This window comes from Sus scrofa, chromosome 3 (genome assembly GCF_054392235.1).
Source record: "Sus scrofa isolate SSC_HxYL_T2T_F1_AM1 chromosome 3, Sscrofa_HxYL_maternal_Yorkshire_Landrace_v2.0, whole genome shotgun sequence".
Lineage (NCBI taxonomy): Eukaryota > Metazoa > Chordata > Mammalia > Artiodactyla > Suidae > Sus > Sus scrofa.
In genome coordinates this window covers 21363409-21381788 of record NC_139385.1, presented here as the reverse complement: position 1 = coordinate 21381788, position 18380 = coordinate 21363409, and the positions used below count along the sequence as shown (strand labels likewise).

General features: G+C 49.6%; 1 protein-coding gene across 1 annotated transcript; it reads left to right on the top strand.

Annotated features, from left to right (window-relative positions):
* Positions 1-6206: 6206 nt before the first annotated feature.
* Positions 6207-16434, top strand: AQP8 (aquaporin 8). Its single transcript, NM_001112683.1, is given in 6 exon segments — positions 6207-6230; positions 6369-6622; positions 10058-10184; positions 12345-12559; positions 14813-14947; positions 16360-16434. Coding segments are annotated over 6 exon segments (792 nt in total). The 5' UTR covers positions 6207-6218; the 3' UTR covers positions 16409-16434.
* Positions 16435-18380: the final 1946 nt, after the last annotated feature.

Here is an 18380-nt window from a genome sequence, read left to right as displayed (position 1 = left end):
CCAATAGGTCCAAAAAAGTTAGTATTAATTAAATTGAGTTCTTAAATAACTTTTGTTCTTCCTTAAGTACTATAGCTACTTCCCATGGGTTATGTATACATTTGGTGCACTGCACAATTCCTCAGACCTTGGAATCAGACACTTCTACCCTCACTTTCTATTCCACATTGATTATTGATTTTCATGCAGTACCTTATCTTTTTTTTTTTTTTTTTAACCACTGGAAAACCAGCTTTGCAAAGATATGATGTAGCAGAAAGGAATGTAGGGCCATTTAATATAAAACTGAACTACCTTGAGCTAATAATAATTCACACATTGTCTGACAGATATTGGGCATCCCTATATTTCCCTTGAAGATTTAAAATATCCACAACTCCGGAGTTCCCATCGTGGCGCAGTGGTTAATGAATCTGACTAGGAACCATGACGTTGTGGGTTCGATCCCTGGCTTCTCTCAGTGGGTTAACAATCCGGCGTTGCCGTGAGCTGTGGTGTAGGTCGCAGATGCGGTTCAGATCCTGTGTTGCTGTGGCTCTGGCGTAGGCGAGTGGCTACAGCTCCGATTTGACCCCTAACCTGGGAACCTCCATATGCCGCAGGAGTGGCCCTAGAAAAGTCAAAAAGACCAAAATAAATAAATAAATAAATAAATAAATAAATAAATTTAAAAAAATAGAATATCCACAGCTCCTTTATGAGTTCATTGTGCTCTCTGGGGGTGCTCTCTAGGAAATGCAAGATTATTTAAAAAGAAGTCAGGACAAGAAAGCAGGAATAAGTGATCTTGGAGTTAGTCTGATGGCTTGGGGATATCTTCAAGGAACCATACTTCTGGCACTTCATGATGTCAAGATAGTTGCCGTGGTGCCAGCATCACATTTTTTTTTTTCATGACAATGCAACGATGACTATGAGAAAGGAGGGAGGAGTGCAACCTGCTTTTATACTCTGTCTGGATCTGGTGGTGGATGCCAGAGGGGCCTACAGATGCAGAGATATCTTGAAATGTTGCCATCCAAACAAAGACAAAAATGAGAGGCTTTGGTCATGTCAACCAGACCTGGGATCGGGAGACTGAAAAGGTCCCTAGTACAGCAGTTTCTTGGGAAGACACAATTTCCCTAGTCCACCAGTTATTGGGTGGTGTGGGGAGACCAGTACATTGCCTGTGAAGATAATCAGGTTATACAAAAATTCTTGTGTTGTGGAAAGAGGCTGTTTTGCTTGAATGACATTATTTTTCTCTGGAGAGCCACTGGTTTGGCAGCTACTGAGTTCAGCCCTGGCTCCAGCAAGGGAGGTGCAGCTGGTAAGCATGGATGCCTAGTTGGCCCACGAGTCAGGGAGGGCAAAAGAGAACTCCAAGCAGAGGGAATGGCCTGGACAGGGAGGAGGGCAGGGCGCGTGGCCCCTCTGATACACCTCGTACAGCTCACGTGGCAGGAGTTGATTCAGAGGCAGGACTCATGGCCCTTGTGGTTGCTATGACAGTGTGTTTGGTTTTGCCCTGGACACCCCAAGGAGGTGCAGGGAGAAGGTTTGAAGTCAGAGAGGGATGTGGTTAGATCAACGGTTTGGGGAACCACAGCACCCACCCACCATGTGGCAGAAATTTCTGGCTGCTCACAAAATGCCTTCCTTTATCCTCTTGGGTGCACCAGACTGCATTTCCCAAACTCTCTTGTGTTCCGATGAAGCCATGTGACGAAGTTCCGGGAGTCACATGTGGATGGAAGTGCTATTTGCCATGACATCCCCCTACTCCATCCTCCACCTTCTCGTCCCCCATTCGCTGGCTGGTAGAGAAGATCCGAGGTCCTAGATGGTGGATCTCCAAGGGGGAAGTGTCCTCCTCCCTGAGTCACCATGTGGTGAAGGGCCTGCCAAGGACTATTCTGTGAACAATGAATCATTGAAGCCATTGAAATATTGGGGTTATTTGTTACCCAGGTTGGCCTATGCTGACGAATGCACATCATAGTAAAGAGCTACTAGTTACTGCGCACTTGCTGTGAGATGGACACTGTGCAAAGACACAGTCTCATTGAATCCACACAACCACCTTATGGGGATGGGTCCCCCCATTAGGCAACTTTTATAGATGAGGAAACTGAGGCTGAGAGAGAAGCTAGGGGGCCAACGTGGAGGAGCCTGATTCCCAAGCCCAGATGCAAGTGCCACACTGTGCCCTGCTGGCTGCCGGTTTCAAAGGAAACTGAGGAGTTCCTGACGTGGCGCTGCAGAAAGAATCTGACTAGGAACCATGAGGTTGCAGGTTCGATCCCTAGACTCATTCAGTGGGTTAAGGATCCGGCGTTGCGGTGAGCTGTGGTGTAGGTTGCAGATGTGGCTCGGATCTGGCATGGCTGTGGCTGTGGTGTAGGCTGGTGGCCACAGCTCCGATTGGACCCCTAGCCTGGGACCCTCCATATGCTGTGGGTGTGGTCCTAAAAACACACACACACACAAAAAGAAAGAAACTGAAAATGTCCTTCAATGAAATTCTAAAGCATGAAAATTGGGGGAGACAAGAAGACCAGAGGAAGAGTTATTGTAGTCACAGCAGCAGCCGGAAGTTCCTACCTGTGAGTGGAGTAGATGTTAATTATGGAAGGACTGCATGCGAGGTGTTCCCTGCCAGGTCTGCATCTGGCAGATGTAAAATAAATGTTTGATTTATTTTTCAAGAGACTAAGCAAAAACTGATGAGGGCCTGGGTGAAAACAGGAGAGAAACACTCTGGAAGCAGCACTTGGCAGGACTTGGGCCAAGAGGGAAGGAGATGGGGAAGCTGACGGATGACAATCTTATGTTGCCATTTGCAGGGACACGGGAGGAAGGGTCTGAGAAACATCCTGTACAATGTGCAGTGGGTTCAGAGGGGGAGAGAACAGTCCTCGAGATAATCAGCAAGAGAGCAGCCCTGAAACGTGCAGTTTGGTAGAGGCCTTGAGCTGGAAAGAGCTCTCAGCCAACTGTCAAACCCTTGTTCAGAGACCTTTGCTTCCATCCTGAAGCAGATATTTTTATCTATATGACCTTGGGCAGGTTACTCTTTGTACCTTGTTTTTATCATCTGAATAAGGATAAGAAGTCGTAGGACCTGTATTGTTGTTGGTGGTTGTGAATACACACAGAGTGCTTAGCACAGCATTAGTTGTCAATCAATGGTGGGAATTTTCATTAAAATTCTCTTATCCCCACCTATGGAATGGGAGAAAATAGGTTCAAATGATACAACTGACAAGGGCCTCATCTCTAAAATATACAAACGACTTATACAACTCATCAGTGAAAAAACCAACAACCCAACTGAAAAAGGGGCAGAAGACCCGAAGAGACATTTCTCCAAAGAAGACAGACAGATGGCCAACAAGCACATGAAAAAATGCTCAGCATCAGTGATTATTAGAGAAATGCAAATCAAAAATACCATGGGGTACCACCTCACATCTGTCAGAATGGCCATCTTTAATAAGTCCACAAATAACAAATGCTGGAGAGGATGTGGAGAAAAGGGAATCTTCCCACACTGTTGGTGGGAAGGTAAATTGCTACAACCACTGTGGAAAACAGTGTGGAGGTACCTCAGAAAACTAAATATAGAACTATCATATGACCCAGCAATCCCACTCTTGGGCATATATCCACATCAAACTTTCCTTGAAAAAGACACATGCACCTGTATATTCATTGCAGCACTAGTCACGATAGCCAAAACATGGAAACAACCTAAATGGATGGATTAAGAGCTATGTAGTATATATACACAATGGAATACTACTCAGCCATAAAAAAGAACAAAATAATGCCATTTGCCGCAACATGGATGGAACTAGAGATTCTCATACTGAGTGAAGTAAGTCAGAAAGAGAAAGCCAAATACCTCATGATATCACTTACATCTGTAATCTAACGTAAGGCACAAATGAAACTTTTCACAGAAAAGAAACTCACAGGATTGGAGAACAGATTTGTGGTTGCCAAGGCGAAGTGGGAGGAAGCAAGATGGACTGGGAATATGGGGTTAATAGATGCCAACTATTGCATCTGGAGTGGATAAGCAATGGGATCCTGCTGTAGAGCACTGGGAATTATATCTAGTCACTTATGATGGAGCATGATAATGTGATAAAAAGAATATATATGACTGACTGGGTCATATATGAATATGACTGGGTCATATATGAATGACTGGGTCACTTTGCTGTACAGTATAAAATTGACACAACACTATAAACCAACTATAAGGGAAAAAATAAAAATCATTTTAAAAAATAACAAAAATAAATAAATCAAGTTCTCTTATCCCTGGCATTACTTCTCTCTCTATACATACAGCACTCAGATCATAGTTATGGGCACTAAAGAGCATCTTTGTCTGTCTTGTTCACTGCCACATTTCTTGCCAGCTCTTAGGGCAATGACTGGTTCACAGGAGGTATTTCAATATTTCTTGAAAGGATGAACAAGAAAATCCATTTTCCTCCCTCCCTTCCTTCCATCTATCCATCTGCCTGTCTTTTCAACTAGCTCTTTTTTCCATCATCCATGCATGCATCCATCCATCCATCACCTTAGAGAAGCAGCAGTGGACATGATTTTTTTTTTTCAATTATGGGAAAATACACATAACCCAACATTGTTCAGTTTAACCATTTTTAAGTGTATATAGTTCAATGGCATCAAGCATAGTCACATTATGGTGTCACCATACCACCAACCATCTCCAGAACTTTCTCACCTTCCCCAGCTGAAACTCTGTACCCATTAATCAATAATGCCCTCCCCCCAAAATAATGCCCCACTCACCCCTCCTCCCAGGCCCAGGCAGCCACCTACTATTTTCAGTCTTTATGCATCTGACTACCCTGGGGAGCTCATATCAGTGGAATCACACAGTATCTGTCCTTTTGTGACTTAGCCCCCAAGTTCTGCAATCACAAAACTATTGATCCTGGGAGGTTTAATTTCCCGAATCTCCACTTCTGCATCTGTAAGATGGCTCTAACAATACTAGCTGCCTCACTGCATTGTTGTGACGTTTAAATAAAATGCATAGAAGGTGCTTAACCCAGTGCCTGGCAGGTAGGTGCTCAATAAATTTCAGTGGACATAAATATATGTTCTAAATCAGCAGGCACTGGTATTGTGCCTATCATGTGTCTGGTACTGTCATAAGCACTTTATTAACTCATTTACACAACACCAGGAGTTCCCGCTGTGGCTCAGGGGTAAAGAACCTGGTTGTATCCATGAGGTTGTGGGTTCAATCCCTCGCCTCACTCAGTGGGTTAAGGATCCAGCATTGCCGTGAGTGGGGGTGTGATCGCAGATGCAGCTTGGATCCTGCGTTGCTGTGGCTGTGGCGTGGGCTGGTGGCTGCAGCTCCGATTAGACCCCTAGCCTGGGAGCCTCCATATGCCAAGGGTGCGGCCCTAAAAGGACAAAATAAGTACATAAATGAAAAGCAGAAGAACCCCATGTCATTGGTACCGCTACTATTATGCATGATTCAAAGGAGAGAAAACAAAGGGGGCAGAGAGTTTATTCATCTGCTTCACAGAGGAGCTGGGATTGAAATCCAGGCAGCCTCCTGACAAAGTCTGCAGGCTTTACCATTGCCTCTGCTGCCTCAGGGGCCAACCGTCTGTCTACACCCTCAGCCCTGGATCAGCTGATCCGCTTGAGCGCGTGGAGGTGTAGGGTCCTCAGATACGAGGAGACCCCCTTGGAAACATCACTGAAGATGAGTTTACTTCCCATGTGTGGTCTCGATCTGGTGGGGCCCTCCTCATGTTCACTCACATAGGTGGGTCTCCTCGGGACCCTGGTGACCGTGGGAGCCAGGGAGCGGGGAGCTGGACCCTCTATCCCTGCCCAGGAAGAGCTGGCACCCTCTCCAGGTGACAGCTGAGCCAACCAACGCCTTTTCCTGTTGGCAGAAAGCTCAGCAATCCTCACTCACCCCTTGCCCTACCCAGTTGAGATGGAAAAAAAAAAAAAAAAAAAGATTTCCTTTTCTGAGCCTCAGGGCCACCTCCCACTGAGCCTTATTGCTTTCTCAACACCCTGTGCAGCCCTTTAAAAGAGGCAGAGCCTGCAATGGGCTGGCAGCCCCCGTCCTGGAGATAAGTGAGTCCTGGCCGGGAGAGCAGGTGCGGGTGTCCCAGCCAGCTCAGGTGACAGCCCTGTCCACACGCGCCTCAGCTCTGATGTCTGCAGAGGTAAGTCCACCGTGAGCCTCTTCCTCTGCAGCCTGGGCATCCGAGCGGGTGCTGGGAATTCATCCAAGATTAGGGCACCGGGGGCTTCTTTGGGGGCTCCCCTCCCACCTGTGTCCCTCTCCCGTTTCCCAATTGCAGGCAGCTGCCTCCATGTGTGACCTGGAGTTTGGGGGCATCAAGGTGAAGGAGCCCAGCAAGGGGGGCAGGTGGCGCGAGGGCTGGTATGAGCGATACCTGCAGCCCTGCCTGGTCGAACTGCTGGGCTCGGCCCTCTTCATCTTCATCGGCTGCCTGTCGGTCATTGAGAATAGGCCGGACACTGGGCTGCTGCAGCCGGCACTGGCCCACGGGCTGGCCCTGGGCCTCGTCATTGCCACGCTGGGGAACATCAGGTGAGAACAGCTCAGAGCACTCAGCCTGGTTCCAACCTGGGGACTGAGCTGTTGCAGGGATCCTGGGCACATGCCCAGGAGCCCAAGAGCAGTGTGGATAAGATTGGGGACCGGGGGGGTGGAGGGGCCCGTTTCCATTGTGGCTCAGCAGGTTGAGAATCCAACCGGTGTCCCTGTGGATGCATGTTCGATCCTTGGTCTCACTCAGTGGGTTAAGGGATCCTGTGTTGCCACAGGTTGTGGTGTGGTTTGCAGATGTGGCTTAGATCTGATAGTGCTGTGGCTGTGGCGTGGGCCAGCCGCCGCAGCTCTGATTCGACCCCTGGCCTGGGAGCTTTCATGTACTGCAGGTGCAGCCCTAAAAAGAAAAAAAAGAAAGAAAGAAAAAAGAAAAACAATGTGGGTGTAGACTGGAGGGTCAGGCTGCCTGGGTTAGGATTCTTGATTTTCAGCCTGCCAGCTCTGTGGCTTTGGGTGGGTCACTTTTTAAATCCACACTTTGAAATGGGAACAGTAGAGCATTTTCTTTCCTTTTTTCTTTTCTTCTTCTTCTTCTTCTTTTTTTTTTTTTTTTTGGTCTTTTTGTCTTTTTTAGGGCTGTATCCGATGCATATGGAGGTTCCCAGGCTAGGGGTCGAATCGGAGCTATAACCGCTGGCCTACGCCACAGCCACGGCCACGCCAGACCCAAGCCACGTCTGCAACCTACACCACAGCTCACGGCAACACTGGATCCTTAACCCACTGAGCAAGGCCAGGGATCGAACCGGCAACCTCATGGTTCCTAGTCGGATTCGTTTCTGCTGTGCCACAACGGGAGCTCCAGTAGAGTATTTTCTATGTCTTATTTCCCAAGACAACACAGGTATAGTGCCCACCATAAACTCTTCTATTCAAGCACTTGGCAAACAGCAATTCATTTCATTCTCCCAACAACCCCATGGAGTAGGTACAGTTACTAACCTCCTTTTCCAGCGATGAAGGACAGAAGCCAGGTAATTCATCCCAAGTTTCATGGCAGAGCCAGGAGGCACATTCCAGCTGTCTGGCTCAAATCCAACACCCCACGGGGGAGGCGGGAGAGTGAAACGATGTGAAGGGCTTTGTCCAGAGCAAGTGCTCAGTCGCTGTTGGCTGCTGTGTTCACACTGGGACGGGGTTTTCGCTCCAGCCCAAGGGGAAGCAGAGCTGTGCAGAAGAACCCACCACAGGGCAGGGAGGGCGCCGAGGGGCTCCTCTTGCATGGCCTTCCCCTGGATGGGGGCTCCACCTAGAGGTGGTGGGCTCCCAGGAGAACCAGCCACAGTGATGAATGTCTCAGATGGGGCACTTGGCAAGGGGAACTAGAGCATGGTTGGTCTACACTTAATCTTGCACAGAAAACAGATCTGAATAGGGAAATCAAAATGTCTTTTTTTCTGGAGCTTCCTTGTGGCTCAGTGGGTTAAGAACCCCGACATAGTGTCTGTGAAAATTCGGGTTCGATCGCTGGCCTCACTAGTAGGTTAAGGATCCAGCATTGCCACAAGCTGCCATGTAGGTCACGGATACAACTTGGATCCAGTGTTGCTGTGGTTGTGGTGTAGGCCGGCAGCTGCAGATCCAGTTCAACCCCCTAGCCTGGGAACTTCCATATGTTGCAGGTGCGGCCATTTAAAAAAAAAAATATTGCTTCCCTGAAAAGCGGAATGGAAAGAAAACTTTAGCATTTCTCCTTAAACATCTAAGGGAAGCTGCAGGTGGAATGAAAAAACGCAGTCTTGGTTCCACGAGGCGTGGGGTTGAAGGCAGCATTTGTCACTGCTTAGCTGGGTGATCTGGGAACGTACCTGAACCTCCCTCTGGGCCATGGTCTAGATGAGGAGATGAATAATAGCTAATATTTACTGAGTACTATGTATGTAACACTCTGTGTGATCACGCATTACTTATCTTTTCATGTTTTAAAGTTTGATTGAAGTATAGTTGACTTACAATGCTTTGATCATTTCTGCTGTGCCACAAAGTGATTCCCTTATATGTGTACAGACATCCATTCTTTTTCAGATTCTTTTCCCATGTAGGTGATCATCAGTGATCTTTGCAACAGCCTTTATGAGGTCGGGATCACGGAGGCACAGATGGGTTATATAACTTGCCCAAGGTCACACAGCTCTTCAGTGGCAAAGCTAGGGTTTGAACCCAGACTGGCTGGCTGGAAACAGGTCTTATGCAATGCAGGAAACTGCCTACCTGTAATACCGGCCTTTTTTTTTTTTTTTTTTTTTTTTTTTTTCCCTTTCTAGGGCCGCTCTCGTGGCACATGGAGGTTCCCAGGCTAGGGGTCGAATCAGAGCTGTAGCTGCTGGCCCATGCCAGAGCCACAGCAACGCGGGATCCGAGCCAGGTCTGCGACCTACACCACAGCTCACGGCAATGCCGGATCCTTAACCCACTAAGCAGGGCCAGGGATCGAACCTGCAACCTCATGGTTCCTAGTCAGATTTTAACGAATCACGATGGGAACAAAATACCAGCCTTTTTATTCAACCATTTGTGCACAGGGCTGGGCCAGACATGTTAGAACAAGTCCTTGTGTCCAGAGCTGTGGTCCTCGGTCCAGTCTCAGCTCAATGCCTTGTGTCCACTGGGGATGGGCAGGCCCATTGGTGGGTTCGAAACCTCTGGGATGACATGGGGGGGTCTGGGGGTCACTGTCCCTCTTACTGGGGAGTGTTCATTCCATGCACCTGAGGCATCTGGGGGACTAACCTTTCAGGATAGCTCCTCCATCTGAGTGGGATTGGACAGGATATTCATGGGGGTAGCAGGGCACCGAGGGGCCTCCTGGCTCTGGGACCTGGGCTGGTTGAGCATCTTGGTCAAAAGACAGGCTCTTTACCCATAACCAATGCAGCCTGCCCAATGGAGCCACCTGGAACCTGCCCTTTGGCTCTAGGTTCGGCTTTGTCTACCTCTCCTTCACATCCCAAACTCCAGACCTCAATTCCCAACTTAATCGTCAAACTCTGACCTCACTCCTGATCCCCAATGCCACTTCCATGAACTTCTAGTCTCAATTATATACTCAATGCTAATCACACCTTCAGACCAAAAACAGGAATTTTAGTGGCTGAGTAGTTCAACCAATCAGGAGCTGTGGCTCAGGGCCTGGTTACTTCTAAGGGGAGGCCAGGATGCCCCTCTTGGGCTGTGGACTTGAAGCCCGGGGTCTCATGCTTCCTCTGGGCCATCCTGGGTCTGGGGCAGGAGGAGGCAGAGCTGCCCTCCCCTCCCAGGCCTCCCCTGTATCCCCGGCCCCACCACCTGGCACCTCAGTGGAAACGGGCGTTCTGCTTGGGCCAGCCCCTAGTTGACTCTGGCCGCCCGGGGGACTGAGGGGACACAGTGGATGGGCCTTGGCCTTACAACCCCTTCTGCTCTCGTGGGGGACAGTGGCGGACACTTCAACCCTGCGGTGTCCCTGGCAGCCATGCTGGTCGGAGGTCTCCACCTGACGATGCTTCTTCCCTACTGGATCTCCCAGCTGTGCGGGGGGCTGATCGGGGCCGCCTTGGCCAAGGTGGGTGAAGCCCAAGGGGGCTGGGCCGGGGGCTTTGGCTCTGATGGGGCTACTGGAGTGAGTGGGGGGGGGTGGAGACGGTCCAATTCTTCTCCTGTTGCTTCCAATGGGACTGGGTGAACCGTTTCTACTGGGGAGGGGACACTCAAAGGGCCTTTGGTTTCCTCCAAACCCACCCTGTTCTGTCCCTATCTGGACACAGCCCTCCCTGGAGAGACCAGGAAGCAGAATTCAGGACTTGAGGTTTCTCTTCCTGAGTCCATTTCTGGCTTCAGATAATCCTAATTTTTTTGCATTCATTCATTCATGCCTTCATTCACTTTTTGTTTTTCTTTTTAGGGCTACACTTGAGGCACATGGAAGTTCCTGGACTAGGGGTTGAATCAGAGCTGTAGCCACCGGCCGACACCGCAGCCATGGCAACACCAGATCTGTGACTTATCTCACAGCTCACGGCAGTGCCGGATCTGTAACCCACTGAGCGAGGCCAGGGATCGAACCTGCATCCTCATGGAAACTAGTCAGGTTCATTACTGCTGAGCCACAATGGGAACTCTCCATTCATTTTACATTCATTCCGCAAACATCTCTCACTAAATACCCACTGAGGGTAAAGGAGGCATGTGATTATTCTCCCTGAGACATTCCTGAACCAACCTCTCTGTGTTCTCCAGTCGTCCTGTCTTTACACTGAGTCACTCTGAGAATTCCCGCTATGTTGCAACGGGATCCGCAGCATCTCTGCAGCGTCAGGATTCAGGCTCCATCCCCAGCCGGGCACAGTGGGTTAAAGGTTAAATTTGTGCCGCAGGTCGCGATGGCACCTCAGATCTGATCCCTGGCCTGCGAACTCCATATACCATGGGGTGGCCAAAAAAGAAAAACAAACCAAAAAACCGAGTTACTGTTCCTTTGATGGGCAGTCTCAATGGACTTCTCATCCCAGCAGAAGGCTGGCTCTTCCTCTCAGCCACAGGATTTTCGTGCCAGGCAGGGCCTTCTTCCTCCCTCTTTGCCTGCCTGACTTCCCTTTTTCCTTCTTCCCTTCTCTCTCTTCCTCCTGCTCTTCTTAAGTCTCAACCAGGGGCTCTTCAAGATGGTGGGAGGTGGGAGGTGGGGGGGTGGAGGTGGGAGGTGGGATCCGGGAGATGGAAGGGGGGAGGGGGGAGGGGGGAGGAGGCGCCCTGGTAGCCTGGCCCTTGGCAGGCGGGGCTTCTTCTGTGGCTCTAAACACCACCCATTGCAGACTTTGGTCTCGAATCCCATTTTGCTGTCTTCCCTGCCTTGATCTTCTCAGGCCCCCAGTCCTTTGAGACCTGTGTTCCCCCGTCTGTATAGAACAGAGCCCAGAATCTTCCTACACTGCTTCTCAGTGGAAAGCAGAGGCCAGAAGCGCCCTCAGGCGGGGCCTCTTGCAAGCTTGTCCAACACAAGGGAGACCCGTGTGGGGGGGCAGCAGCTGCCCTTCTGGAGAGGGCCCCGCCCAGCCGTGGAGGGCACGCCTCTCCTTCAACTCAAGAGGGTCCTGCTTCACCTGAAGCCAGTGTCGGTCCATAGAGGGCGCTCACTCACCATCGGGGCTATTATTATTATTATTATTATTGTTATTATTATTATTATTATCACCCCCACTTCACAGAGGAGGAAGCAGAGGCACAGAGAAGGCAGGACCTTGCCCAAATTCAGGGGAGCAGCAAAGCCCAGCCCAGATTAGGGTCCTGGGTGCAGAAGCTTGTCTGCCCTGCCATCCTCCCTCCCCAGGGGCCGTGAAGACCCCAAGGCTGATTTCCTGGGAAGCCAGTGGAGTTTAAAGTTCAGGGCTCATCTTGGTCCCTTGGAAGGGGCCTTTTAGGGGGCTGGCCATGTGTTTGCAGAGTTTGTCAAAGTAAGGTGCGCTGGTATTGGCTCTCAAAGAGGGTCATCTAAGTGGCATCTGCTTCAGCCTCACCCCACCTGGGGCACTGCTGGGTTAACTCTTTTTCACAGATGAGCAGAATGAGGCTCAGAGAAGTCCAGTAGCTCAGGCAAAGCCACACAGCAGGAAGTGGTGGGGCAGGGATGCAGATCCAGTATGTCTGACTGCCTTTGACCCTTCCCAGCTTTCAAGGATAGGGTCCCTCCTCTCAGCTCCCAGCTGAGGCTGAGCACATGTCTCTGCAGGCAGTGAGTCCTGAGGAGAGGTTCTGGAATGCGTCTGGGGCAGCCTTTGTGACGGTCCAGGAGCCGGGGCAGGTGGTAGGGGCAGTGGTGGCAGAGATCATCCTGACGACACTGCTGGTGCTGGCCGTGTGCATGGGTGCCATCAACAAGAAGACACAGGGTCCTCTGGCCCCATTCTCCATCGGCTTCTCTGTCACCGTGGATATCCTGGCGGGGTGAGTGCCCCTGGGCTGTGGGACTCCAGTGCTCAGGCAGGGGCCCAGGCTCAGCGCTGGAGGTCACAGACTCAAATGGTCCGGGGGCAAGGGGAGTGGGCTGGCATGAGGCAGACAGCAGGGAGTGGTGGGGACTGTGGTATTTACACAGGCCACCACCATGCAGTTCTTTTTTTTTTATTATTAAATATAGTTGATTTACAATGTTGTGCCAATTTTTGCTGTACAACAGTGACCCAGTTTTATATATATATAAAATATATTATATATAAATATATATAAACTATATATGTATATATATCAAATATATATATATCAAATATATATATAAAATATATGCTGCCAGCCTACACCACAGCCATGGCAATGTGGGATCCTTAACCCACTGAGTCCAGGGATCAAACCTGCATCCTCATGGACACCAGTTGGGTTCATTACCATTGAGCTACGATGGGAACTCCCTACTTTTTAAATATTGTTTTCCATCATGTTCTATACCAGGAGGCTGGATAGTTTCCTGTGCTGTACAGTAGGACCTCATTGCTTATCCATTGTTTTTGTTTTTGTTTTTTTGTCTTTTTGCCTTTTCTAGGGCCACTTCCTGCGGCACATGGAGGTTCCCAGGCTAGGGGTCGAATCAGAGCTATAGCCACCAGCTTACGTCAGAGCCACAGCAATGCCAGATCAGAGTCGCGTCTTCAACCTACACCACAGCTCATGGCAATGCCGGATCCTTAACCCACTGAGCAAGGCCAGGGATCAAATCCGAAACCTCATGGTTCCCAGTCGGATTTGTTAACCACTGCGCCACAACGGGAACTCCTGCTTATCTATTCTAAATGGAATAGTTTGCATCTACCAACCCCAAACTCCCTGTCCATCCCCCCACTGCCCCTGGAACAAGTCTGTTCTCTGTCTGTGAGTCTGTTTCTGTTTTGTCAATAGATTCCTTTGTCACCGCCAGTGCACTTCTGAAAAGCTATTTCTATGTGGGAATATGGGCTCCTAAACCTTCTAATTTCATTCCAGGGAATTCAGAAGACTGGATTTTAATGTGAATTTTCTAATTTTTGTAATATCAGCAAAACATTTCTGTAGGCTGTTTATCCAGCCAGTGGGCAGCCAGATTTCAGCCTCGGGCTTACAAAGAGCATCCCTATCATGGTCTCATTTATCTTGAGACTTTCAGTCTTGGAGAGGGATTAAGGAGATCCGGTTGGGTCGGGGATTATTTCTCCTCTTTTATATATGAGGAAACTGAGGCTCAGAGAGGACATAAGTGACTTACTTAAGGTCATTGGGCAGTGGCACATTAAGTGACAGATATGGGACAAGAGCTCCTGCTAAAGGAGATGAGGGATCTCCTTCCTAAGGGCAACCCCTTTCCTTCTCTTGCACATGGAACCAAGCCTAGCCTTTCCCAGCTCTGCCATCCAGCTGTCTTCCTTTGGGAGGGGGAGCTGGGGAAATGCAGGTGCAAAGTTGTGGTAGTGCTTTGCTGCCCCCTGGTGGCTTTGGTTTCACTTACAAGCCTGCTGACATGCATTTGGCATCTGCTCCTGGACAAGGCTCAGAGGGGAAGCGTGAGGCTTGACAGAGGGCCCCAGCTTGAGTGAATGGGGTGGGGTTACAGGCACCAGGACTTGGTGGATGATCCTGGGAACCAGTCGCTCTGTGGGAGATGCTGGGCCCCCAGCTTACAGCACCACAAAGGCCTCAGCCGGGTCAGCTAGATGAAATAAACACTTGCGGGTGGTTAATATGCAAAACATGGGCTCTAAATGCATTTTCTCATTCACCCTTGACAATAACCGATGAGATGTGTACTTTCACCTCAAATGAAACACAGACAGGTTAAACAAAGGTTACAGCTGGGCTGGGTTGAATGTAGGTCGGCTTGACCGCAAAGTTCATAGAGCTGACAACTGCTAGATTTTGCATTTGGACTTTGGAGAAGGCGTAGCTCCACCTTCTTTCCTGCCATCAGTAAACAGGCGCGCCTTGCTGGCCGTTTCTCTAGAAGGGTCTGTGGGAGTGGCAGACCGTCCGCCCAGGAAGGAGTCAAGCCTTTTACCTCCTAGTATGAAAAACCTCTTGACCTGTGTCTTCTTTGGAACCTCCCAGAACCCCGTGATATAGTAGCTTCGAGAGGGTTTCCAGGTGGTGTGTGAGGCCCAGGTGGGGAAATGAACTGGGGGGAAATGGGGGTCCTTGGTTGGGATTCTGCTGACCCGTGTGGCTGGGTGTTTGCAGCGGTGCTGTGTCTGGAGCCTGCATGAATCCCGCACGAGCCTTTGGACCTGCTGTGGTGGCCAGCTACTGGGACTTCCACTGGATCTACTGGCTGGGCCCGCTCCTGGCCAGCCTGGTTGTAGGAGGGCTCATCAGGTAGGACCGTGACACGGGGTCATGGCCCATCTGGTTCCAGAGCATCCAGGGCTAGAGGGCTAGGGTCTCACTGGGATTTGATGAAGAGAAGAGGGAGCCTTCTTCAGACGCAAAGATTATGGCTCTGGGACCTCTGGTCGCAAGCAACAGAAATCCATCTGAACACAGCTTTTGTCATAAAGGGCAACTCACAGGCTTCCATAACTGAGAAGTGCACAGGTAGCTCTGGCTTTCAGTGGGAGCCCAAACAACTTTGTAAGAGCTTAGTCTTTCTCATAGGCTCTACTGTCCTCTGTGTAGGCTTCATGCTTAGACAGGCTCTCCAGCAGAGGCAAAGATGCCCATCAGGCCCTCCAGGCTTACATTTTAGCAGCTTAGTACCTGGAAACAGAACTACAGCTCGTACACACGTCTTGGGTCTGCTCTGCTCAAGGTTGGCCTGGTCCAACTTGGGCCGTGTCTGCCTCTGAATCAATCCCTGTAGCCATGGGACCAGGCAGCTTTATTGGCTCTGTTTGGAGCCTGTGTCTAATCCTGGAGTTGGGGTGAGATCTGCCTCACCTGAACAAGGGTATGGACTGAAAGTAGGGGAGGGATAGGTCCCCGCAGGGGTGCTGACACCTCTGGGGAGCCTAGCCACTTAGAAAGCCAGGTAAATGGTGCCCCCAAGAGCACGCATGTCAGGAGAGGCCATTCACATTCACCACGTGAGCAGTGCCCCCTGGAGTTATGCAATGGCTAAAGAGGTAGGTCTTGTTATCTGAAGGATCCTATCTGCTTGGCTCCTCCTCCAGCTCTTTTCTTGTGAACCTCGAGGATCTGTGGGGCCCCACTCTTTCTGCTCCAGGTTGTGCAGGTATACAAGCTGGTACAGCACCCACTGTCTGGGAGAGGACAGGCTCTGGGCTGGGCTGATCTACACTGCTTGCATCGCCGCGCATCGGTGGTGCTGGCTTAGCCGATGGCTTGATGGAGAGCATCACCGATGATTCTTGGATGCTTTCAGAATGGTGGAGATGGGCATCTTCCAGAAAAGGGTTGGAAACCCAGCAGGAGGAGTGTCTCCCTCTCCCCAGGGAGATCTGGCTGTGAGAATTTTGGGCCTGGAGACCTGTGATAAAGGGCCGGGTCTCTCCTGGAGACTCAGAGACCTCACTGGGCAATGTTTTTTTTTTTTTTGTCTTTTTAGGGCTGCACTCACGGCATATGGAGGTTCCCAGGCTAGGGGTCCAGTTGGAGCTGTTGCCACCCGCCTACACTAAGCCACGTCTGTGACCTACACCACAGCTCATGGCAACACCAGATCCTTTACCCACTGAGCGAGCCCAGGGATTGAACCTGCAATGTCATGATTCCTAGTTTCTGCTGCGTCATGATGGGAACTCCTTTTTTTTTTTTTTTTTTTTTGGTAGGTTCTTTATCGGAGATGGGAAAACTCGCCTAATTCTAAAGGGACGGTGAAGCTGAGATGGTGGGATTCCTGCTGCCCCAGGAGCCCTCAGTGGCCCCATCCTGGACTGCAGACAAGACAGCTCTGCCTTTCCTGCTGGGGCAGAGCCCCCGAGGAGCAAGTGACCTGCGTCACCTGACTTGGGCCTGGCCTCTCAGGTGGGCCAGGTTCTTCAACTTCCTTTGTGGTCGTCAGAGACCTCAGCCTGGGGAATGTGTTGCCAGCGCCGCCCAGAAGGAGGTGGCAGCAGCACAGCAGAAGAGCTTTTCTTGACAGGGGAGGTCCCAGGAGCAGAAGAATGGTTGGAAGAGGTGGCTGTTTATGTATCTCTGTTCATTTCCCTCATCCCCTTTCTCCTTCTCTTGCCCCCCAATACCTCCGTTCTAGAGCGTCTTTTGTGATCTAGTTCCCTGCTTCCTGAGCTGTCAATCTAGCTTTGCAATAAATAGCCCAGTGTTCCCTTGTGCATCCCCACAGGCTGGCCTTTCCTTTCAGAAATGGACACTGCTGGGGAGGAAGCAGAAGCCCGGCTTGGGTCCTAGCTGACCGCAGTCTAGTTAGCTGCAGCCCAGCTTAGTGCAGGGCTGGGGTGGGTACTGAGAGGGTAGATCTGTCTCCCACTCAGCCAGACCTACTGGATCTCTGCCTGGACTCCAGTCAGAATCAGTTTCAGACCACAGACCTTAAGACTCAGATGAAAAGCAGACTCCAGGGTCAATTTTTTTTTTCAGGACCGTACCCACGGCACATGGAGGTTCCCACACTAGAGGTAGAATCGGAGCTGTAGCCGCTGGCCTACACCATAGCCACAGCAACACCAGATCTGAGCCACATCTGCCACCTACACCACAGCTCATGGCAATGGCAGATCCTTAACCCACTGAGCGAGGCCAGGGATTGAACCTATGTCCTTATCGATATTAGTTGGATTCGTTTCCGCTAAGCTACAGCGGGAACTCCCCAGGGTCTGGTTTTATGCAGAAAACAGACTGACCCCACTGCACCCTGGGTGGGGATGAGGGTGAATGAGGGGGTGGGCCAGAGCTGCAAGGATTTCCTAAGGAAATATATAATGAGGCATAATACATGTCTGGAGAGACAAGGGCATTTGGATGGAAGATATGAGTATAACGAATAAGAATAGAAAATAAAAAGACTCATTCTGAACTCAGACCTTACAAGTAGAGTGTCTATCTTCTAAGAATCTATGGGTAGTTTTTGGAAGATGATCATTCTAATACTGCAAAGAAGTGCTAGGGAAAAAGAATTCTTAACAAAAACAACACCCACTTCTACCAGACGAGCAAAATACTCACCTGAGTGAAAATGAAGAAAATGCTCACTGGAGAGAATCACCAGTTTCATAAGAGATGATCTACTGAGAAAATAAATGAGCATTATATAACCAAACATCCAAAACATTCTGGAGAAAAAGACAATCACAAATTGAAGAGTTCCCACCGTGGCGCAGTGGGTTAAGCAGCAACATGGGTCACTGTGGAGGCGCAGGTTCCATCCCTGGCCTGGTGCAGTGGGTTAAATGGATCCAGCATTGCTGCAGCTGTGGCGTGGGTTGCAGCTGCAGCTCAAATTCAATCCCTGGCCCAGGAACTTCCATATGCCATGGATGCAGCCGTAAAATAAAAAAAAAATAATAAATTTTTAAAACCACATTTGAATAACAATAAGCCTAAAGAAATGAAAAGGGAGGAAATAACATGAAATGTTAATATGTTAAAATGTTTAAAATGTGTAAATGTTAAAAAGTTTAAAATCAGAAACAGGCAAATGGGAACACTCGCAAGGAGTGAAAAATGTTAAAAGTTAACATATCCTTTGGTGAAATAAACAATGAAATAAACCTTTGGTCAATCTAGTAAAAATATGTATGTGTATACACACATGTACATATAAACACACACAAATACACACGTGCATACATGTGTACAGCTAACACTTATTGAGTGTTTATTATGTGCTTGG